The sequence below is a fragment of the Neolamprologus brichardi genome, chromosome 22 (genome assembly GCF_056152115.1).
Source record: "Neolamprologus brichardi isolate AB-2024 chromosome 22, ASM5615211v1, whole genome shotgun sequence".
Classification (NCBI taxonomy): Eukaryota; Metazoa; Chordata; class Actinopteri; order Cichliformes; family Cichlidae; genus Neolamprologus; species Neolamprologus brichardi.
Window position 1 is genome coordinate 9513868 of NC_142124.1, and position 24333 is coordinate 9538200.

At 40.4% G+C, this 24333-nt stretch overlaps 1 protein-coding gene across 2 annotated transcripts in view; it reads left to right on the forward strand.

Moving 5' to 3' along the window:
* myo1g (myosin IG) overlaps window positions 1–24333 on the forward strand; it is a 64353-nt gene that overhangs the window by 9550 nt on the left and 30470 nt on the right. For both annotated transcript variants that reach the window (XM_006794377.3, XM_006794378.3), the window contains 16 exons: window positions 635–688; window positions 876–971; window positions 1179–1295; window positions 1400–1606; window positions 1765–1910; window positions 2013–2127; window positions 3704–3874; window positions 5818–5888; window positions 11194–11268; window positions 11449–11581; window positions 14705–14871; window positions 16263–16470; window positions 16963–17186; window positions 18380–18524; window positions 22011–22115; window positions 22763–22876. In XM_006794377.3, the coding sequence (XP_006794440.2) occupies window positions 635–688; window positions 876–971; window positions 1179–1295; window positions 1400–1606; window positions 1765–1910; window positions 2013–2127; window positions 3704–3874; window positions 5818–5888; window positions 11194–11268; window positions 11449–11581; window positions 14705–14871; window positions 16263–16470; window positions 16963–17186; window positions 18380–18524; window positions 22011–22115; window positions 22763–22876 (2148 nt within the window). The remainder of the gene's footprint in view (window positions 1–634; window positions 689–875; window positions 972–1178; window positions 1296–1399; window positions 1607–1764; window positions 1911–2012; window positions 2128–3703; window positions 3875–5817; window positions 5889–11193; window positions 11269–11448; window positions 11582–14704; window positions 14872–16262; window positions 16471–16962; window positions 17187–18379; window positions 18525–22010; window positions 22116–22762; window positions 22877–24333) is intronic.

Sequence of the window (24333 nt, forward strand, 5' to 3'; positions counted from 1 at the left end):
GATGTTTGTGTTCTCAGTCATCCAGGTGATGGTGATCTGAGCTTGGAAAGAAAGTCCGGTTGCTTTTCTTTCCAAGCTCCTTAGAAAACATGTATGGATGTATATTCCAGCTAACGCTAATTGTCTGAGGTTTGCAGATGTATGGCAGTCACACAGGTCGTGTAATACAGTAGCAGAAAACTAATAGGATGTAGAGTGGTAGTTGTTAAATCATAGTAAGAAGGTCCCAGGTTTCAAATTCTTTTGGGGTTCTCTCTGTGTGCTCTTGCTTAATTAGGGAGTCTAACCTTGTTATAGGCTATTGAGCTGTCCAGGCTGTCTGTCTGCCTCTCACCTCATGACACCTGGGATAGCCCCACATGTGACCCTGAATTAAAGAATGAGTTGGATGGAGTAGTCTTAAGGTTTTTTCCTCCTCTAAGGAATAAGTAAAGTAATGCATTATTTTTCATTATGCAACAGAATAATGTGTAACACATTTTGAGGAATGACCCTAACATTGGTTACAGAAACTGCACCTGACTGAAAGTAACTTTTGAAAAAGCTTCGTCATCACAGAATAATCGTATAACACTGTAAGAGTACCTTAGCTAGCATTTTTTATTTGCTACCATAATCTGTTTTCCTGTTCAAGTCCAGGGTGGTGCAACAGCAAGGAGGTGAGAGGAACTTCCACTCGTTCTATCAGGTAAACTGCAGTCTGCACTTCTGCTGTAAAACGGTTATCGCAATTATCACATGAAGACATTCACTCCGCAGCTATAACGAGGCTGTGCAGTGTAACCTCCACAAATAAATGTCACCTGCCCAGTGATGCCTGCACAGCTGTACAGTCACAATGGTGCTGAGCTGGTATATTTGCTGTGTTTTCATAGCTGCTGCGTGGAGGCTCTGATGAAATGCTGCAGTCGTTTCACCTGCAGAATGATCCCGCTGTTTACGTTTATACCAAAGAGGGAGCGGAAACTGTTGTGAGTATATCATCTTGAGAGTTTTAGTTTAAGAGTGAATAAAAGTTTGAATAACTGATATAAATTAAACAAACTGTCTGAATTTTAAAATGAATCTTTTTTTAAATTTTTTTGCATAATTTGGAAAAATATTCCCAGCAGCCCAGTTGTCATGGGCAAGCAAATTTGTTTTATTTTGCATTTTTATTTTATCTCTTCGCTTTCCAGACCTCCAACAATGATCGCTCAAGCCACAAAGCCGTGTTGAGCGCACTGGAAGTTATTGGCTTCTCAAAAGAAGAGATAACCTCAGTTTATCAGATCCTCGCCACCATTCTGCTTTTGGTATTTTAGAGCTCAGATTAATGACTTTTCTTGACATACATGCATAACGTAAATTGGTCAATGTACTTTAAGCATCCAATGAAAAAGAATGGTGTCTTTTTCAGGGCAATATGCAATTTGAGAGCGATGGTGAGAGCGTTAATATTGTGGGACAAGAAGTTGTGAACCGCATCTCAGAACTGACGGCCACAGACCCGGAGAGCGTCAATAAGAGCCTCCTGTACCGCACAGTGGCCACAGGAGGAGGCGAGGTCATTGAGAAGGGGCACACAGAGCAGGACGCCTGCTTTGGACGGGATGCTTTTGCCAAGGTGCCAGAAACAGGAACAAAATAGCTCAACAGTAAAGCTAAATGGTGTTACAGCTACTGAGGATGAATATAGATGTTTACAACATACAGTAACGGGTTTTCCTTTTATCATATTTTCACAGTTGTGACCTTTTTTAAGCTCTGCCTTCTCTCCTACAGGCTCTCTATGAAAGGCTTTTCGGCTGGATCGTCAGCCGCATCAACAGCATCATTGAGGTGAAAGACTACGACCCAGTGCTGCATGGGAAAAACACTGTAATTGGTGTGCTGGATATCTATGGCTTTGAGATCTTTGACAACAACAGGTGGGTGTCACAACAGTGTTTTGACATCCGCCCTCTTTTCTTGTGAATACTAGTCATTGTTGACGTTGTTGCTCAAGTGTTTGTTCCGCTGTTTTTGGCCAGCTTTGAGCAGTTCTGCATCAATTATTGCAACGAGAAGCTGCAGCAGCTTTTTATCGAGCTGATCCTCAGACAGGAACAAGACGAATATCAGAGAGAAGGCATCACCTGGCAACATGTGAGGAAAACACACAAACACAAGCACTTGCACAAGAACTGCTGCGTCCATATTTGTTCTTACTCAAAGTGGGGCTGTCATTGTTTCTCATGTATTATATATCCGGTTCCAGTGGTGGATGCTCATATGAAATATGACAAATTTTCAAATAACAAGGTCAAAAGGTCAGCTTTCAGACCACTTGATATGCTCTGAGCCAGACAGATTTCTCCCGCCTTGTCTCTGTGATTCAAATATGGAGATGTCTTTATATGGTCATCTTAAACAGATCTTGCACTGAAGCCTCACACACCTGCTGTTTAAACCTTCTGTTTGAGAGAGGCAGCCAATCAGAGGAAAGCTGGATTTCAGACAAGGGATGAAATGGGCATCAAAACCCAGTATGAGATAAATAGCCATAATTTTACAGTGAACTATGCAAAACTACCCATCAACTCTAACTTTGAAGTGTAATGTTGTGTCAAAAGTGTATTTTGGATTCAACATCAACTTCAGCGGTTCCCATCCCATCTCAAATTTGTGTTTTAATTATACTTTAACTTTTACATAACCCATGTAGCATTACTGTCCCCCAAACCCAGAAAGCCCCTCACTGTTTGGTCAGTTCAAATGAGGAGCTGATCTGAATGGGAAACTGAGGACACTGCACTTGTCAGTGAGAATTCTTTTTTTTTTGCAAATTAGCATACCCTGGATAATCCTCAGTTCTGACTTTAATGAGGTCCATAAATTACAAATTAACTTCATGTTTTATTTATGATTTATCCACTGAAGTCTTCATCAAAGTGTTTACTGAGGACACAGACAAAGTGAGCCAAGGACCTTTTCCCCCTATGCAAGAAGTCTTTCTGCAGCCAGATGAGTCGCCCCCTGCTGGATTCTCTTAAAACTAATGCAGGTTAAAGAAACTTGTGCAATGGCTTCACTTTTCACTTCCAGAAGCTACAGCTATCCTTCATAATGTTGATCTAAAAAGGAAACTCTTAAATCACTGATTTTCAAATTGAAAATCTTCTAATCGAGTGTTGGATTTAAAGTCTCGTGAAAAGACACGAGTTTCGTGTGAGCTTAAAACCCTGACCCGTCTGCTCACTAGTGGATACCTGGTTGCTTAGGTAACCCTCTCATGTCTTTTACACACTTTCTTATGTCAATGAGCATCTTTCACTCCCATTTGTAGTCGCTTCAATCACTCACCTCAAAGTTGAGAAAAGTTACCATTCAGCTTTGCATTGCTGACTCTTATGTTGCCTTTTGTTGCCACATGTTGTTGGATTTCACTGAGATCCCATGGCCTCTGATTACAACATCACTGCTAGTCTCTTGTTGTGTTAACTCTCATTACTTGTAGTTTATTTTAACATCAGATATACAACAATGTGTGAATCTGTTTGTATGGGGGTGTCATTGCAAAACCAAGAAACTGACCGAAACCACACACTCGCTGTATGTGGACACATCTGTCACGAAAGCTCATAAACAGAACAAAATTCTCATGCAGTAACAAGAGCAACGACTTCATTCACAAACCAATCTGTTCTTTCTTTGAACTGACAGTCGTGCTCTTTATGCGCAGATCGAATACTTCAACAACCAGATCATCGTCGACCTGGTGGAGCAGGCCCACAAAGGCATCATCTCCATTCTGGATGAGGCTTGCCTCACTGTTGGAAAAGTCACTGACACAGTCTGCTTGGACAGCATGGACACCAAACTGGCACAGCACCCCCACTACACCTCCCGCAAGGTCAGAACTAATTACTACATCTCCTCATGTGATGTAACATTTACACTACGATTCCCTTAATAGACCTGAAGGTTAGAAAATAACTTTATACTCTCTAACAGTAGCACACAATTAAAAGGGCCCTCAAAGAGCACATCCTCTGCCAAAGCCAGTGCATTATTTAGCAAGTTTAGGAGAAATTTGCTTCATACTTGGAAAGATGCTTTCATAATGACTGGGTTTCATTAGCACTTCTGCCAGTGCACAATAATGAAAGTATTTGTTTTTGTGAATTATAACATGATGAGGTTATCAAGCTTCTCAACAAAAGCAGAAGAACTTTAAATGTTTTTAACACAAAGTGGTTTAAAAACAGGATCTCAAACTTTCAGAATTAACTGGGAAGGAAGTGGTTTTATTTTCAACATGTTCTCATCAGACTTACAGTAAACCTAAAAGGCAAAAGAAGGAAGAAATCTGATCATTTGCCAAAATAAAAATGCTAATATTTGCCTTTTGTAGGTTAGAAAATTGAGTTTTGCTCATTTTGGGGAAGGGTGGATTGTAAACACGTAAAAACAAAACCACTAAAGCCATGAAGCAATTTATTGGATAAAGGTTGAGACAAATCCACACTAGTCAGAATCAATAAATGAGATGAAATCTTCTTTCAGGCAGATATTAGTAAATGGAAGGCAGTGCTGAGCCTTAAAAGACTTGAAATGTCCATTTATGTGGAGGTAAAATTTAACCAGTCACAATATTTAATGGAATTGTTGAGCAACAGTTCTTTAGACTGTCTGAAGGTCCTTCACTTTGGACATTGGCTGCTTTTTCACTCATTTCCAGTCCAGTCCTTTTACCTGACCATTTTCAGAGGATTGTTTTACTGTTTGTTAAGCTACTGACACTGACTTATACATCATTTAAGGATAAAAAGGCACCTAACTCAAGGGCAAGGGGTCAACGGTCTTCAATCGGTATTGTCTTTACACAGACAACTTAGCAAAGAACCAATTTTAAAATATATCTGTGGATGCTTATTAGCAGCCTGATGCAAAAGCAGTCTATTTGCATTTCTTTATTGCATATATGAAAAATACCAAAGATGACAGTTTGACAGGCATAAAATATATTTTTTACCAAGAGATTGATTCCCAAAGAACTATTGGTTGAAAAGTTATCATGCATAACTCAGCATGGTGTGCACTCTGTCATTAAGAAACTGAGGAAAACTAACAAGTGGAGATAAAGAGGAAGTGACAGTCCTAAAATCAAATGAACAGTATCTGAAAGTCCTGTCAGGAAATCAGACATAAAAACAGCAAAGACCTGACACAGAACCTGAGAGATGCATCTGGCCCTTCAGTTCAATCATCCACTGTTCACTGAAGCCTCATCAGAAATAGAAGGGTGGCGCTCAAGACGGCACTCTTAAGGAAGGGAAACGGGGAGAAAAATTACATCAGAGCTGGAGTGAAAATCAGTGTCAGCAGGTGTTACGGAGTGATGAGACTGGATTTGAAATTTCTGGTCCAAATTTTTATCACTGTGTACAGAGAGGGTCAACGGCGACCCTGTGTCAGGGTTTGGGTTTTTTTCTTATATACTGTGTTTGTATTCATGTTTGCATGTTTCAGTAAAGCAATGATCTTGTCTCTCATTGTTCAAAATGTGAAAAAATGAGAGACGGTTTGAGAATTTTGCACAATACTATTTTTTTAATTTAAATATAGAGGAGAATAAAAACACCCATAGTTACCTAAGAGAACAGGTGCAGTTTTGAGGTTTTACCACTAGAGAGCAGAGTTTCTCCAATATTTTTCCTTTTAGGTTTGCTCCAGATATGAGATGCTTTATGAAGTGCAGGATCTCCAAAACTCCTCGTAAGGTTGAGTCTGAAGATGTCTGTAATTGAGTTAAATAGATCATATTTCACTCACATTGTCCTCTCTTGTTTCCAGCTCAGCCCCACTGACAAAAGCATGGACTTTCAGAAACACTTCCGTATTCGCCACTATGCCGGAGACGTCACGTGAGTCGCTACATTTTGCACTGTTTGTTGTCATGCTTTTCAGTCCAAGGCCTCTCTGTGGAGAAAAAATAATGACAGGCGGCTGTGCTTGAGTTCACGAGTGTAAGCCATAAAATCCTATTAAAGGAGGTCAGCTCATGGCAATGACATCATTTGGGCTCCAGTGGTCCAGAGTGACAGCTTTACTGAGCAGAATATGTAGTAAATTCCCATGTTAACCAAAATCTGTGCAATCCTGGAAAGATGTTGTCACTTTTCATATCCACTTAATATATAATTGTATGGACAGTGGATGTTTCCACAGATGACAGCAGGGTTCAGATGTCACATATGTGAGTAGGACACTACTCTGTACATAAACAGGGCAATGTAGTGGCATAGAGAGGACACGCACACATCTGCTTACAAGAGCTGGAAAGACATGATTTTCAACAGGATCAGTGGATATTCATGTCCAAAAACTTCCAAACCGCTAATATTTTATGTGTCAAATTTTAAATCACGTAAAGATCATTTAAATATATGTTTTACAACACATAGAATGAATTCCATCTATTCATTTTCTTGACCACATAAGTAGTTTGAAGTCACAGGAGTGCTGAAGTCTGTTCCAGCTGTCGTGGGGAGACAGAGGTGGGGTACAGGTCATCAGTCCATCGCAGGGCTAATACAGAGAGACAGACAACCATTCATTACTGATATCGTCTTTGTTGTAGTGACAAAGGTTATTTTAGTTCACTAAAACTAAACAAAAAATCAAAACCACGTGTGAAAAATAAGATATTTTAATGAATGTTGATAAAAGGTAAGTAGAGATAGTAAAGATTTTTAAAAAGCGCGTTTCGTTTTAGAGACATTTTTGAATATAGATAGGCTTGTGAGACAGTTTTGCTTATGATTATTGAGACTGGAGGGTAAACATGACTATGAGTCAAGTGTTTGTAAGTTATGTTCTGAAAACTTGCTCAGATCAGCCTTTATCATTATAGCAAAAACACTCTAAACGTAACACTGAAGCAGATAAAAGCAGTTAAAATTGTCTGGGCTCTCCCAGGAAGAAGTTCTACTCCTCCACCTTGAAAGGAGGCAGGTATGGTGATTCAGATATATGACTTTTAGACTTTTAGATGCCTCCTATGCGAGACATTTTGGGCAAGTCCAACTAGGAGATGGCCTTCTGGAAGACCCGGGACACTGGGGAAATAACGTTAATAATGTGAGGCTTTGAATGTCACACTGGATCTGGTGGCCTTTAATAAGGAGGTCTGGGTATCTACACATGCCCCTGCAACCGTGACCCTGTAGTAAATGCACAGATAAATTATACTTGTAAAGTAGGCTAAATCTAAAAATTAAAAACTTTAGTTACCCTGGCAGCGGCTTGCAAAAGTGTACTTTACTAAAGTCAAACAGGAGGCGTTCTGAGCTGCTAGAAAACAATTTATAGGACAGATGACATCATAAATCACATGTATGGCTATAAAACTGATATATGCATATTGAGCTTTTTAGCTTTTAGCCTGCTCCGAAAGTTGAATTTATTTTTCATTGATGTTAGTGGTTGCTTGGTTTATGACACACAGACTAAAGAAGAAACACTTTGCTCAGCTTCCTTCTCCATCACTGCTCCATTTCCTTATCGGGATTTAAACACTGCAGAGGCCAGATGAGGCCCCTGGCCAGCAGTCAGCCGCCGTGGCTTTGGATCCCCACAGCTCACGTGTACTGCCCTCAATCTAGAGAGGGAAGGACATTAATATGTCAAGGGAACACGCAAGTGGAGGAGGATGAGGAGAGATGGAGCCAGCTGATGAGACAATTTCGTCTCTGTGTGATACAGCAGCAGTAATCAAAGAGTACTGAAGGAGGTTTATTGAGGTTCTGTGACTCTGGGAAATCCAGGCTAACAGGATGTCAAACACACACAGAAACACAGGACAATTTCATGCATCAGCTCAGGATCGCTCTCACCCACAGTTAGCAATGGTGTTTCTATTCCCCTGAAATGCATAAAAGAAAAGGTTCTTGTAGTAGTGATGTAGTATATGAGACAAAATGTTATTATTACTGATGCAGTAATGTCCAAGTAGCTGTTCATTTTATTATTTTTTATATTAATTAGGATTGTAACTAACAAGACTCTTTTAAGAATTACTCTATTAATTTTAATTATTTCACAAATTTATGCTTTTTTTAATGCAAATCCAAAAGAAAAAGTTTGTCAACCACTTAATCAAAAATATTGTGACAGCTGGTTGATCAACATGAGTGTTAGTCAAGAACTTTTTGAAGTTCTTTTCATTGCCTGCAGGTGCTTTTTAAATGAAGATTTTGCTTACAAAAAATCATCTTACAACATGCTAACCATTTGTCTCGTTGGACTGACCGCTCACTCCCTTTCAGCTGCATCTAGCTCTCTATGTCGAGTGGTTTGGTGATCTGATTGGATGAAATTAGCCACTTAGAAAGTGAAAAACAGATAGTACAGAAGTACCAGGCAACTAGGCCAACTTCACTAACCTGCCAAATGTTCCTTGTATTTAGTTTTTCATCCTTGTTTATGTCTAAAGCTAAAGCAGTGCTGTATGTTTTTGATTTTACACAGTTTTGTGTAACATTCAACTGTCTAACTCCCTGTTAACTTCTAACGCTCATAAAACCTCCTTTTCGTCTGGACATTAGGGTTAGGGCTAGACATGATGGAAAGATAAGCAGATTAATTTTGATCGCCAGACCACTGCGCTGTCAGAGAAAAAACACACACGTAAGCTGAGTCAGAGAGGGTTAAATTATTGAATGTTACGTTTGTTTAATTGTTTAGTCACGAGCATCCTAGAAAAACCATGTCATCGGGGTCTTGCCAGCGGTAATATGACGGGCTGGATAAGAGCGTGTGTCACAGACCTGCAGCAAGTCTTGACAGATGGCTGTCCCTGTCACTACGTGTCCCCGTCATCCGGCCCCTGATCACCTCAGGGCCACGACGGGGTCTCTCCAGCTGAGCTGTCACCTCTCGTATATTGCTTCCTGGTGGCACCATCCCCTGTCCCATCCCATCCCGTCTCAGTCTTTCCTTACTCTGGCTAAATATACTCTCTTCCTCACCACCCGCTGGCCCCCCTTCTCCACTCTCACCAAACCACCAGTATCAGAAGCTTTGACCTACTTTGTTCTCTCCTCCTTTTCTCATCCTGTTTCCTTTTCTCCTGCTTCTGTTCTGCAACACTCACCTAGCTCTCATCGCTATCCGTGCTTTTAAATCCCTGCAGAATTTCAGCCTGCACATGCAGCACTTTTAGGAAAGATATACAGTTTCATATATTCCTACTCTACAGCTTTATATTGCAGGCATCTCACATCTTTGTCACCTGACTCTTCCTATATGTGCTGCCTTTCACCTTGTGCCACTCAGCGGTCTCCTTGCATCAGCCTTGACCTTCATACTTTAATATACATTCCTCTAAATCATTGTCGTGTCTCTGGAGACTGGCTGCCTTTGTCTTTGCCTGTCCTCTCCTGTCTGCTCTGTCGCAACAGCTTTCCTACGCTTGTAAATAAGTGCTGTGGCCTCTTGTTGTGGCTCCTGAACCCTCACTTTTTTTTACACTGTCTTACTTCAGCAAGCCTCCAAGAAATCTGATCAGGTTATTTTGACCTCTGAGAGCCAAGGAGACACATCTGTCATACACACTGATAAGTTAACGAATCCTTGACCATTTCCCCTTTGACTTCTATAGGCCTGGAAGTCTCTTTGGAGCCACAGGTATCGCCCCCTGGTGGCCATTCAAATACAGATTTAAGGCACTTCCACGTTGGCATCCCTTCTAAGATCTGGAGGCTATGTCCAACTTTTACACTGTCTATTATGGAAATCTGTGACATGTTGGCCTTGAACTTAGGATGCTAGAGTATGCAGTGAAATAATTCTGTCCAGCATCAGCCTTTCCAGACTCCAAATATGGACGTTTTTGCCCTCATATCCCCCCCAAGACACAGTGCAAATGAGACCAGACACTGACTAATTTGCTCTGGCATTGGACTGCATATGAAGGGAAGCTAATTTAACATAAACAAGAGTATTCTGAAGCCATTGGGGTGGCCTTTATTGAAAGTAAAATTCATATTGAATACTTTATTATTGTTAATAATTAGATAAAAATGCAGATGTTTCAGGGTTTTTTTGGCTTCTAAATGGACTGGTGGTTATATAACGCTTTCATTCACTCACATTTGTGCTTTTCTATATAACATACACACTCCAGTGAACACATCAGAGCGCAACTCAGGGTTCAGTGTCTTGTACAAGGGTACTTTGGCATGGCAGGGATTGAACCACCAACCTCCAATTAGTAGATGACCTGCCTCTGCCTTCAGAGCTACAGCCACCTCAAGTGGGGAAAGACAGAGAACGTTTGAGAACCAGTGGTTTAGTAGTTGAAGGTAAAACAAGTCCTGCAGTAATCAGGAAGTTGGTAACTGGGTCCCAGCTTGTGATAGTCAGCATACATATGTGTCCTTTAGTGAGACACTGGACCCAAAAGTGCCCCAAACGTGTCATTGTTGTGAGTATGTTAATATGGATTATAGTCCAAAGTCCTGTAACTGGGTGATAAGAGTAGAAAACCATATATATATAATGTAGTTGAAAAAAATGTAATTTTAGGGGAATATTTGTATACATTTTTTGTTTTGGTGCTTTTACTGGTTTTAAAGCTTCTCATTTACAGGTTATGTGCACAGTCCAATAAAAGGGATGCACTCTTTAAAGTCAGAAATGCATCCACACTGTGCATCGTATTGTTACACTGTGAATACGAGGGAGAGGTTTTTATGAGGCAATGCTTACACTACAGCAGGCTCATCCCCCGGAGCTGGACAGCTTATGTAACTGTGCCTTACAATGTGCCCGTGACCTCCCACTGATGTCTCATCAAAACCAACTGAGCAGTTTGTGGAGGGAAAAAAAGGCAGACAGATTAGTTTGTAGACAGTTTATTTTATCTAAACGCGAGCCATGGGGAGAATTTGACCATGTACCTAATTTGTAAATTGACTAAGCAGCATGACTCTTGCTCTAATCCTTTGCCGGAGGTCTGTGAGTCATTAGTAGCAGAGAGTGCAGTTAATGATAGCGACCCTTTGAGTGGCAGACAATTACTCTTTAAACTCTGCTGCTATTTTAGTCTGACTTTTGTGTAACTTTAGCATCTTGATTGTTATTGTTCACTCCAAATACTCATCAATGGGGCCGCCCTCTCATTACTAAATAATTACTCTCATATCACCCTCTCTACATCTGTTGCAGATATTCCGTCGAGGGCTTTTTGGACAAGAACAAGGACCTGCTTTTCCAAGACTTCAAGCGCCTTATGTACAACAGGTGCCAAACACAAGCATCACTGACAGTTTTTCCCAGCATCATAATGCTCTTGACAGTTCATTAACTGGGTCATGTGTATATATGAGTTTCTTCTTCCCTCAGTCTGCACATCCCTCCTCTGCTAGCCTAGTTAATGGTGTCCTTTCTTTACTCTTTACCCCGCTTTCTCGCTTCTCATAGTGCCAATCCAGTCCTAAAAGAGATGTGGCCAGATGGACATCTGAGCATCACAGAGGTCACCAAGCGGCCTTTGACTGCTGCCACCCTGTTCAAGAACTCCATTGTGGCTTTGGTTGATAAACTGGCATGCAAGGTCAGTAGTTTCTGCTTATGATCGACTTCCTCGTTTCTTCTCTTAACCCCAGAGGGAGGCTGTGGATGTATTTTCAGCTAATTAATGCACGTTTGATGTCCACACAGTCAAAGAGTAGTAAATGAAGAAGCATTAAAGTTGAGAAAACTGATTTCTAAACTAGTTTGTAAATATATTAATCCATAATCCATAATACTGCGGCTTTATGTTGGTTTTAAGATAATTATTTTAATTGCTACCACTCCGTCTACTTAGAGAGCTGCCATGAGACAGTACATGATTGATGTTAAATGGCTAAAATAATAACAGTGTTTTGCAAAAGTGTGCTGATTGGATGGTTAAGGCTTTATAACGGTACCTTTTCCTTCCTTGTGCTACCTTGATAGCACGTGATTGTGTAAGATAACTGCTAGTAAATGTTAGTAGTTTGGTGTCAAAATGGTAAATGCTCTAAAATGACTTGTGGCATCCATTATGGTTACAGTAAAGTATTTGCTTTTATACTGAAAATATAATGAAAAGTGCCAAATATGTTACTTTTACCCTATCACCATTACACTTTTAGGTTGTAGCGCCAGCTAGTCCATTCAAGCCAGAATTTGAAATAGTTGGATTTCCCCATTTATTGGAAATGTACTGAGTCATTCTAAAGGGCTCGCTGAATTTGTGTGTGGTATTGTAGTAAGATGCCATCAGTTAGTGAAATGTCTTTCCTCTTAGATATCCCACAATATCTGTGGTGTTTAGGAACTACAAGAGCTCAGTCACAATGTAGCATAGCTCTTAAAAGTCCCATAGACCTCCTCTGGCATTAACATCAGCACAAAAACTGTGCACTGGGAGCTTCATGGTATAGCTTCCATGGCCAGATCTTATAGGTTTAATGTGTAGGTGAGCCAGTACTTTTGAACACATATACTGTAGGTGGCTTTCTCACCAGATGATATTTCAAATAGTTCTCTTTTTTATAGTGTAGCTATCTACTTATTAATGTAGTCTTGTTAGCTTTAGATGAGTTTAATTGTTTTTTCTCAATTATTAGAACGACCAAAATGTCACTTTATTAAAAGGCACAAACCAGTTAAGGGGGATTTGTGAGTTAGTGAGAAATTTAGTTTTTGGCTCAAACCTTGGTTAAATTACCAAAATAAAATCTCACTAAAAAAGATAGCATAAAAATTATTCTCGTAATATTGTTCAGTTTAGTTTAGCTTCAGCTAAAGCTAATGTAGGTAGCTAATCACAAGCTTGCATTTAATTAGCCTTTTCTTGCGTTATTTAGCTTAGCTACCTAGTTTCTGCCCAGTTACCGAGTTTCTATAAGCTTGCTAACTTTAGAAATAGGCAAAATCCCTTTTCCTCAAATCATTAGATAAATTACTAAGATATAATTTAATTAAAAGTAAGAAAAGATATATTTGAATTAATCATTTTAGATTTAGCTTTAGCTAAGCTACATGCCAGTCTTATCAGGTAGAATTTCATATGCCTTTCTTTCATTATTTAGCATTACTGTCTAGGTAGTTACCCTATTACAGAGTTGCTCTAAGCTTGTTAGCTTTAGAGGATTTTAGTGGACTTCTTTCTTCCATCATGATTGGATTTAGCTACTTCCTGATTTAGCTTTGTGGAATGACTGTCTTATTAGCTTTACAGTCAGCCTATAATTCTATGGTTTGTGTTTTTTATATGCTGTTTTCATAAACACATAACACATTTGTTTATATAGGTTACAGATTTTAATCTAGCAAAAAACATATGAAAGATTGAGTCCAGTGGAGCATTTATTTTGGTTTTGCTTCTGTGCTTTGATTTTGTAGAACATGAATTGAAGTCAAATCAGATACTCTGGAAACCTACATATTTGTTTATATTTCTGTGTCAGAGTTTGTGTTTAGTGCCAGCGTAGATCATCTCCCCAGTTTACTCTGCTGTCTGTACTGATGCTCTGCACCAGTTATAGGCGGTTCTGGTCCCTGTAAGTCTGCATGACTCACAGACTATTCTGAGACTTCCAATGTGTTTGTGTGATGTCTCCTTTGGATGGTGCATAATAAACATCGGAAGAGGAAGAAGAGGTGTAGCATTTACATGTATACATCGCAGTCTGTCCCTTATGGTGTCAGGGAGTAGCAGTGTTTCTAAGTTGTCCTCATCCTATCTGTCTTTTTGTGGCGTTTAGAGGGTGCTGAGGAGGAGAAGGAGATGGAGGTGGTACATAAAATATGCACCTCACCTCGCCTGGCCTCATCTCACTGACTGAAGTCTGACATTTCTTGCTGTTATTTTTGGATGGCCTGCTTCCGGGCTGCTGTAGCATCTCGTCATGATGTGGCTGAGGTGAAATGAAAGTAAACTTCCATGCCTGAAGGTTTTTTTTTGCTGTAGGTCACATTGAAAGAGCAGACAGTTTTCTTCAGCAGCAGTACTGAAGCACCTGTGCTCAGGCTTCCCACTTCATTTCCTCTCAGCCTTCATTTTCTGACATTTCTCAAACTGCTGCCGAGCTGAGTCGAAACTCCAGGCAAAGCCTGCACAGGGATCAGTGTTTGGTGTCAGAAAGTGCTTCGCCTTATTTGTCTTTAATGGACAGAGCAGTTAAATCAGTGAAAACACAACAGCCAGTTCTTTGACAGGATGTAGTGCATCCCCAGTATAACTGTCAAGGTTCAGGCATCCAGCCATGACCCTGCTTCATCTAAAGTGCGGCTCGGCGTGCTGCTAGCGAGTAGCTGTGCGGGGCTGGGCTGTTGTGAGGCTCAGCTGCTCACTGTGGCGTTTGTTGAAACATTCTGCAAGTCTGATTAAGGTCACTGAACTCAGTTTGCCAGTTTTGCCAGAGTTTACAGTTGACAGTTTCCAAGCTGAGTTCAGTTTATTTACTCGCACAGTGATGACCGCAGCGGTGACGCGAACACTGAGAAAAATCAAAGACCTGTTCAAGTTTGTGCAGGTGATAAAACAAGAGTGTTATGAAAAGATACATTCAGAGTATCAGTCCAAGTGCAGTGTTGCTGTGTCACCAGTGATGTAACACTTTATTGAAAATGCAAACAGGCTTGTTGAAATACAGCCAAAGAAAGCTCACACCATGCCAGCTGAACAACTTGTTCTATTTTGCAGGAGCCATACTATGTGCGATGTATAAAGCCCAACGAAATGAAGTCACCGGTGCTGTTTGATGACGCCCGCTGCCAGCACCAGGTGGCCTACCTTGGCCTGCTGGAGAACGTGAGGGTACGCAGGGCGGGCTTTGCCTACAGGCAGCTCTATGCTCGCTTCCTGCAGAGGTAAGACAACGTGATTACGGTCTAGTAAAGTGGTCTCTTCAGCAGCGGAGTGTAACACCATGAGTAAAATGTGTTAAAAAGTTTTTAAAAAAGTAACCTTTCTAACCCAAAATGTACTTTGATCTGAAACCTTAAAAAGACGACACACATTTATGTAAATAGTACTACCCAAGAGATTTAGACTATTTGACAATTGGTGCCTCTTTTAACAAAACCTAACACGACTAAAAAGACCTAAAGTTAACATTTAAGGTGAGTCAAAAAGTTGGCTAAAAGAAAAAACACATTACCAACACATTACCAACATTACCAGCCTGGTTTATGCATGATATGTTTTGTATTTTTTGAAGTCACTACGTGTTGGACAAGTCATTATAATGACCATAATTTAATTAGTATGACCTGAAACTAGAAAATGAGTCATTAGCCATCAGGACAGTGTTTAGAGGTCCCATCACAACAAAGTGGAGGGCAGACTTCCACAGGACTGGAAGTTTTTTTGGGAGCTAGAGGGATCGCACCCTGGTGGTAATTAAAAAGAAAACGTTTATGGCTTCATTTGTCAGACTATGTTCAGCATTTATACTGTGGTTGCTTTCCCTTCAGGGTTGTCTTCTTGTGTAATTCTGCACCACTGCAAGCACCCTAGCTATTTTAGGATTAAAGTCCTGTTCTGACCATCTGCTGAATCTCCTCCACAGTTTCAAAATAGCAAACCTTCAAGTTGAATTCCATTGTTGGGAAGAAGAGGAAGTAGCAGTGAGCCCGATCTGGAAACTGGAAAGCTCAAATGTGATTGTGTTACTCATAAACTCCTGAGTTTTTCTTTAACGGCCTGTCAGCAGGTGCACAATGGCACGACAGCAAATGTCAAAGTTAAAGTTACAAAATTGTCTGGGAGCAGGAAAGTGCTACATTAGAATAAGGTCTCAGCAGATGTGGCAGAAGCATGGCCATGTAAGTAATTAAATACCGATTTTAAATTTTTTTAATGAGAGCCAATGAAAGGAAGCAAAAACATTTTGTTATTTTGGTGTGGTCACAATGTTTTCTCCAATTTTAATCAAAGCTACACTTGACTCTAATGCCATAAATTAAGATATCTGCCTCCGATGCCTCTGGATATCACAGAAGGCATCTGGATAAAGTCTGACCCTCGTTAAGAGTTCATGGTGCACAAAAATGTGCAAATGTCAAAATCACAGTGAAAGTGAAAATTCTCTCGGTTATGCTTCTGATATTGATCCCTCAATCTGACACTTGAAAACTCACGTTCTCAGGTAGCAGAGTTAGTGATGTTCACTGACATCAACTGTCTCTACCCAAGTTTGAGGTCAGACTGCAAACACTTATGTGATCATCGTCTCTGATTCTTGCTGAATGTTGTTCAGGTATAAAATGACGTGCGAGTACACCTGGCCAAACCACCTGATGGCGTCAGACAGGGAAGCTGTTGAAGCCATCGTCATCCAGCACGGTTTCCAGGACGACGTTGCGTACGGCCAAACAAAGCTGTTTGTGAGAACGCCGCGGTCTCTCTTCACACTGGAGCAGGAGAGAAACCACCTCATCCCCATCCTGGTGACTTTCCTGCAAAAGGTGAGGCACGAAAGTGTCACCATGCTTCACAGCTGGTTTAATGTTTAATTTTAAAGATCCGTTGATGTGATAGTTTGACATCTAATTCAGCATCAGGAACAGTTCAGATGGTGTGTTGAAGTTAATAACATACAGTGATTTTTCCACCAGGTATCAGAATAGAAACTGCAGTTTGTCTCAGGCTCATGAATATGTGGCTCTTGGTTATGTTTGACTGAAATTCATCTGCCAGCTTGAATCCTAATTTCCTGTAACAATAATTGGGATAATTAATGCGATCCAGAGCACAGCTGCATTAAAGTCAATTACTTCGCTTGCTCAATGAAATACCCTTCTCTTTTCTCTTTCCTCTGACCTACTTTATAACTGCAGAGAAACCTGGAACTCTAACTGGAGGAAAAGTTTCTCTTAAGTGCTGTGGGATGCAGAGGCAATAATTTTTCTCTTGTTTTGTCTCTTTCACACGCCCCTTTGTTGTTGTTTTTTTAACAGGTGTGGCGCGGGACTCTAGCTCGTGCAAGGTGCCGGCGGATGAGGGCCATTTATGCCATCATGGGCTGCTATAAGCGCTACAAGGTCAAGGCACACTTCTGGGAGGTGGAGCGGAGGTTTGCTAATGTGCGAACTATGGCTGACTATGGGAAGAGCTTGGAGTGGCCGACGCCGCCTGCAGCACTGTCGCAGTTTCACAGCATCACAGTCATGCTGCATCGCAGGTCAGAGCACATAAAAATATGCAACTCTGTGTGGTCTGTGAAATACTAAGGATATTTTACATTACATATACTGACATATTATGCTGTGTCATTATATATTTAATAAAAGCTCAGCCAAAAGAAGCAGTGTCCATCCTACTGCGTCCATGGGAACCCTACCAACATGATGCACAGTCACACAGTTTTAAACTTGGGTGTTATCAAATCGTTGTCTCTGGGGATTGACTTGATTTTGGAGCCAAGCTGAAGTGGCAGTTTTAGGAAACGCCGCTTTGGGGATTTTCATGTTGGCTTCATTTTTCATCCCCAGAGGTTGCTGCTTAGATGTGAAACACTTTAGACACTTTATTACAGATGAAACAAAAGAGATGTAACTTTCTAATTAGTGGATTAGTTTTAGAGGTTAGTAAAGTATTAACATTTAGAGATATTGAGAAACAGCCCTTACTACTTGTTTACAGCCTTTTTGTTAAGCTAAGCGAAGTGGCTGCTGGCTAAAGCCTGAATTCACAGATGCGAGAGTGATTCATCTGTCTGTTCTTTGCCATTCTTTTGATCCACTTCAGACTTGGTGGATCTTTTCTGGGGTTTGAGGAAGAACAGCCCCGAGTTTGAAGTTGTTTGGATAAGTGGTTCAATATTTTAGCTGGAATTTATTCTCTGTTAGCAGTGTTTCCCATAAAGTGACTGCTGCCTGCCCAACTGCACATAGAGTTATACATATTCAAGCCTCTTAACCCTAGGTTTAACTATCTGAACTAAGTGCCAAACCCTAACCTAATCCTAATTCTATCCATTAGGGTTAAAGTCTTACTCCCTCTTCTTCATCCTTACCTCTTTATCCTCACTTCGTCTCCCTCACCCCCACCACTCTCTCCACCTCTTCTCTACCCTGCCTGCTTTCTTCCTCCGTCTCTTTCATCTTAATTTTGTAAAGTGTGCAAAAATCTGGTTTCTTTTTTTAAGCACATGTGTTGAAATCAACTCATCTCTTCAGGTCACTAAATTCTCAGTAGCTGCAGAATAAGTCGAGTCAGTGTTTGCCTGTGTGATTGAGTGAGTTTTGGATCACTGATTTTTATCCTTTATCTGACTTTAACTTAAAGCTGTTCCTCCAACTTTTCTTTCTTTGGGCCTTTGAAGTAATATCCACCCTCATGGCATGCTGTCTCGTTCTCATCCCTCGGTGTCAGGTGGTGGGCGAGGCAGATCGTGAAAAACATCCCGCCGTCTGACATGCTGGAGGTTCGGGCCAAAGTGGCAGCTCTGACGGCTCTGAGCGGAGAGAGAAAAGACTGGGGAGTCAGCCGAGCCTGGGAGAGGGACTACCTGGCAAATGTAAGAATCACAGTAGTAACAAGATAAATCCTGGGTACCTTTGTTGTTTCTCAGCACATCATGTACGAATAGGTCGTAAAATTATTTGTTGAGGATTTATTTTGACCTCTGGAAGACACTTGATTTATTTTACCTTTATTTAAGCAAGAAACTTGGACTCTTGAGATATGAAATCTTTCACAAATTTGTGAGTGTCCACCTTAATATGCAAAGATGAGGCAACACACACACGCACACACACACACACATACATGCACGCCACACTTTTTGGTGAGTAGATGCTGACTGTTACCATGTGTGATCAGTAAAGATGGATGGATAGGTCACTAGGAGATTGGTGCTCCTAAAGTTTGCTTAAAAGATGCCGACTTTTCTGCAGTCTTACCATTTACTGTCTGAAGATGAACAGTCTCTGTTTCCAGTTTACATCACTCTTTTCATAGTTTCACTACAGTTTGGCAAATAGTTTGTCTTTGTAGACAAGTTAGCTGTGAAAACCTACTAGTGAGCAAAACAATAATAAAACTGTAAGTGTAAAGAAGTATATATATATATATATATATATATATATATATAGTGATTCATTAAAGTGATTCATTAAAAAAATCACATGTCTAAGATGTCATTAGAAAAATAATGCCACTCTTATATGTGCATTAAGTTTTACAGATAACAAAGGAAAAGTATAAAACTTTCACTTGTAGACCACCAGAAATCTGGAGTAGGGCTCATCCAGATTTTGTCATCCACCTTTCTGTGACGTCACTGTGACACACAGACAAAATGGAAGCTTGTATGTGCATTTGATGACCTTTTGTGTGACAGCATAGTACAAAAAAAAACAAAGAAAATCCAACAGGGAACTATATCTGCGAGAAAGTAAAACATGTGAGCAAAATAAAAATGTATTGGCAACATTTTCAGAGAGAAAACACCAACAAGACACATTAAACCTGAGGGTTGTTGTACACACAGGCTACTTAGAGGAAATGAGTACAGCTGTGGAGAATACCTGGGTGCAAGCAATCAGTGAAACACAATTATGGGAGGCAAAACTGAATAATAAACACACAAGACAAACTAGCTCTTGAACATGAGAACACCTAACACAGATTTATACTTAAGACACGAGAAACACACGCGAGGCAGAATAAACTGGGAATAAAAGCAAACTATAACCACCAAATAAACTTGATGGCAAAACTAAAACTAAGAAACCAGCCATTAATTCTGCGATTATTGTGATTCAGACAGCACACCTAAATCTCAGCTAGAAAAGCAGAACTACTTTTGAAATCACCTGAAATATATTGCAATGCATTTTATTGAAAAGCTGGAGTTGACTTTTCTGCCGTTTTTACACTTTCCACTCCAGATTTAAAAGAAAACAACAACCAAAAAACAGTAGAAATATGTCTCAGTGGCTTCCCTGGAAATGATGATTTCAAAATTACAAAAAACAAAACTTATTTCTTTATATATATTTTAACATATCAATGTTAAAATAGTGACATAGATTCTCAAACACTGGTGAACTAATAAAAACATTAAAGCATTTTGTAGTTTTATAGTTTTCTGCTTGTTTTTTCTGCCTCGTGAATTTCCAAAACAGAAGAATTTCTTAAGCAGTTGTCATTTCACATGACTCCCATTTAGTTAGTTCAGCTGGATATTTTGCAGCCCACTGGCAGGAAATTTTCACACAAATTCATCACAGTAATGAAAAAAGACTTGAACAATCAGCTGTGTATAGGATCATCTTTTGTTGTGAATGTATACTGTGCATGTGATGTGCCTTGGGCTGTGACCAAAAGAGGGCTGTTCATGTGAACACAGCCCTTTATTGATGAATACTACAGTTGCTTCATTTACCAGCTAATATGAGGTTGTTTTCTGACTTTAAAGATGCCTTCGGGGAGCATGAGCGTGACTGCCGCAGAGTCCTGAGTCATTCCCTTTGCTAGTTTGTCAGCCGGCCCCTGACTTGCTGGCCTCCTTCAGGGATCTAAGTTCATGTGATTGCATTTAATTCCACAGTGACCTGTAGATTAGTGCATGCATCGTGGCATTCAGTCAGGCTGAATCCTTACTGTGATTGTAAGTTTACTGAGTTCAGGGGGTTCATGTCCAGTCTTAAGCTTCAACAAAGGAAGATTTTGAAAAGTGCCTGAACCTGCCCTGTTTCATATTACTTAAATGAACATATTTTCCTATTCAGCATAAATGGTGGCTACATTCATCTTTTATATATAGTCAGAGATGTTGAATCTTAGCTGTTGGTAGAAATTTGGAATCACACTAGCGTATCAGTTCACTCAGTAGCACTCAGATTTACCTCTGAAACCAAGGAAGCTAGTACAAGTTTAAAAACTAAGAGGTTTTTTGGATACTTACCGTTTCCAAATAACACCAAACGATAAGCCATAATATAAGAGTACACCAGTATGCATCCCTGTGAAAAATATATCCTCTGTCTTCTGACATCATTGTTTTGATTACACCATCAGACTACAGAGAGATGTAGTTTTTTGAAGTGTCACCTTGCCTCCATCACCTTATGAAACACCTTCACACCAATTAACAGGCGGTCATGGAGCCTCTTGGTTGGCATCCGGTGCTCTTTTGAAGTAGGCCTAGTTTCTCTCAGAGGGGATATTTGGTTTCCAAGTGGCTCTTTAGGCTTTCTTGGCGTCATGTTAGCACACATTCACATTAAGGGACGTTGACATCTCCAGGCAAATGAAGCCATTAGGCAGTTCCACTTTCCTCTATGCTCCCTACTGATTTTTTTTCTCTTTTCTTTAGTTGGCGAATAGGCTGGACTGGTGGTTAGTTGTGGTTTGATTCACACAAGAAAGTGAGCTGTTTTCCCCTTTGTATCCTCCCTGCTGTCAGTCAGAGCCTTTGATGTGTCATGCTGTCATAATACTCCTCAAACAGACTGTGGTTCACTTTGATAGAAGAGATTTTTTAAGGGAAACGAGTGTGCAGAAAGTACTGATACAGACACTGAATTTATTTATATAGTTTGTCTGCAGTTATTTACTGCAAAATGAATGTATGATGGTCACACCTGGATTTCTTCAGTGCACACAGTCTGGGAACCACAGCTTTAAACCGTGTACTGTATATATTAAAGCATGTAAAATAGATTGTAGGAGAAATGTTTAAAAAATGACCGTGATAGCTGCACTTTATAGGAGGAAGACTATAACAGAGTGTTAGATTTACCACCAAATGTATTTCTCATCAGCTTTGGTCCCTCTCAAACGGCACGTCAGGCTCCGTGTCTCGTAACAGCAGCCGGGGGCCTTGAGCTTTGATCTGCTGCTTATGGAATTAAAGCAATAAAAAGGCTTAAAAGAGGCTGGGAGAGGTCACCTGGAGTTTTGTGACTAACAGCAAAGTGCATTCCTATTCCATCTGTACTGATGATGGTGGCCTCAACAGACCTCCTGAAATAATACTGGTCTTTCATTTCTGCAGGCCCGAGACTGCCCTCAGACCAGCGCCGGCTTCATCCGAATTTCTAAGGAGCTGAAGAACAAAGACGAGTACAGTCAGGTCCTCTTCTCGAGCTTCTGTAGGAAGGTACAGTATGTGGGGAAAGAACACGGGGAAATGGAAATGTCTGTTTTGTAGCCACAAGGAGTTTCTTTCTTCTGCTGCTTCCTTTTAGCTTTGGGATGTTTTTCTGGTTCGATGTGTTTCCCATTCCACCCCCTCATGCTTCCTCTCTTTTGTAACAGCTCATCTTTCAATATTTCATGTTCCACCAGTGAACACAGCCTTCTCAGGAAGTAATCTGAGGATCAATCATAAAAAGGAACTGAACTATGAATTCAGTCCTCAAGTTCCCTTAACCTGAATGAAGCGTGCTTATTATTTTACCTCGTGCTGAACCTCTTATCGTCTCCCTGGGGATAATAATGGCCATACTTTCCATATCAGGGAGTGAACATTGAGGGCTTCGCCTAAGTTATGAGTAGAGCTTAGTTATATTTGAAGTTACGTAGCCTTTGATACAGTGAACTGAAGCAACCCCCGACTCACGGACCCACCACAGTCGTTTTTATGTTTTCTTGTGTGTTGCTTCTTTGCTGCTTTACAAGGACAAACCTGTTTTTGAAATGAAATAACCCAAAAGATCCTGCAAGAGGCATGAAGGGCTCTTCACAGAAAATAGAAAATGAACAAACATGCTAAAGCTTTTTCTTTCCCCTGTTCTGCTCTCTCAGGTGAACAGGTTCAACAAGAGCACAGACCGAGGCCTGCTCATCACAGACAAGTACATCTACAAATTAGAGCCAAAGAAACAGTATAAGGTTCTGAAGAAGCTTCCTTTAGACTCAGTAAGTACTCACATGGGGGAACATACACTCTGAATGCAAGCTCACACACAGACTCATTTGCTAGCTTCTCTAGTGAATAAATCGCTTCTCTTACCTTCACTCCTGCTGTCTTTATCCAATATTTCCAGCATTGCAAACGTACCCTGTTGGGATCTGAGCATATGTTACTCATTTCCACAGCCTGATTACATTATAACTCACTGCATTAGAGCACCACTCTCACCCTTAAACCCCAGACTGATTAAACATAGTGTGTCCCCAACAATGCTCATAGTTGCAGGCACTGACTTTTTACCATAAGACCATATGATGATTTTACAGTTTTTAATACAATAATAAATACTTTCATTTTTCATTAATTGCTTCAGTCAGTACTAAATTCACTTTACTGTCCTTATACTTATTTTGTGCTTTCATGTGGTCTCAGAGTGACTGAATGTCTGCTCAACTCTTTTGGTGTAGAATTTGCAGAGTTATTCATCATAATACATTTCTGATAAATAGTACAAACACATATATTGCATATAATGTTTGTGGCTGAGATTTAATTGTAACTGGACGGCTCATTGCTGCACTGGTTTGAATCCACAGGCCATCATGTTCTCTCTCTTCTACTTCTACTTCCTCCTATAGTCCAAAGACATGCATGTTAGGGCAAGGGTCTCCAACTCCAGGCCTCCAGGTTCGGTGTCCTGCAGGTTTTAGATATCACCCTCGGTCAACACACCTGAATCAAATGATTAGTTCATTACCAGGCCTCTGGAGAACTTCAAGACATGTTGAGGAGGTAATTTAACCATTTAAATCAAATGTGTTGAATGACACATCTAAAACCTGCAGGATAGCAGCCCTTGAGGCTGAGAGTTGGACGCTCCTGTGTTAGGGTAATTGGGGATTGTGATTAGCCACAGGTGTCAAGGCCTCGTGGCCTGTGACCGATCGCTCCAGCACCCCTGCAGACGTGAACTAGATAAACAGTTTTTAAAATGGATTGTAACTGTGGCCTTCCAGCTGGAGGAACCTTGACTAGACAGAAAATTTTGATATTAGCATGAAAATTACCAAGATTTCACATTATTATGTAAAGGCACATAAAAAGTAGATTCCCAAGTCAGGAACTGTAACCATCCAAATATCACTTAAGTGGAACATTACAGCATGCATGAAAGCACTGAAGAAACATATTATTGTACTCGTGTACAGCAAGTCAGTGAAATGCGCGGCAATAAATAAGTCCAGAAAGCAAGTACAAATCAGAAGGCTGATGTCAAAATGAGGACAGAAAGCAAGGGAGACGCAACTGCTGCAAAAACATGCTTTTTCAGCCAAGCTCACTGGACCCAGGTGTAGCTCATGCCATTAGTTAGTCTCCTGTTAGCTCCTGAAGAACGAAACACAGAACAAAACCAAGACAAATCACAGAGGAAACTCACAAATTAATTTGACAAAAATATCTC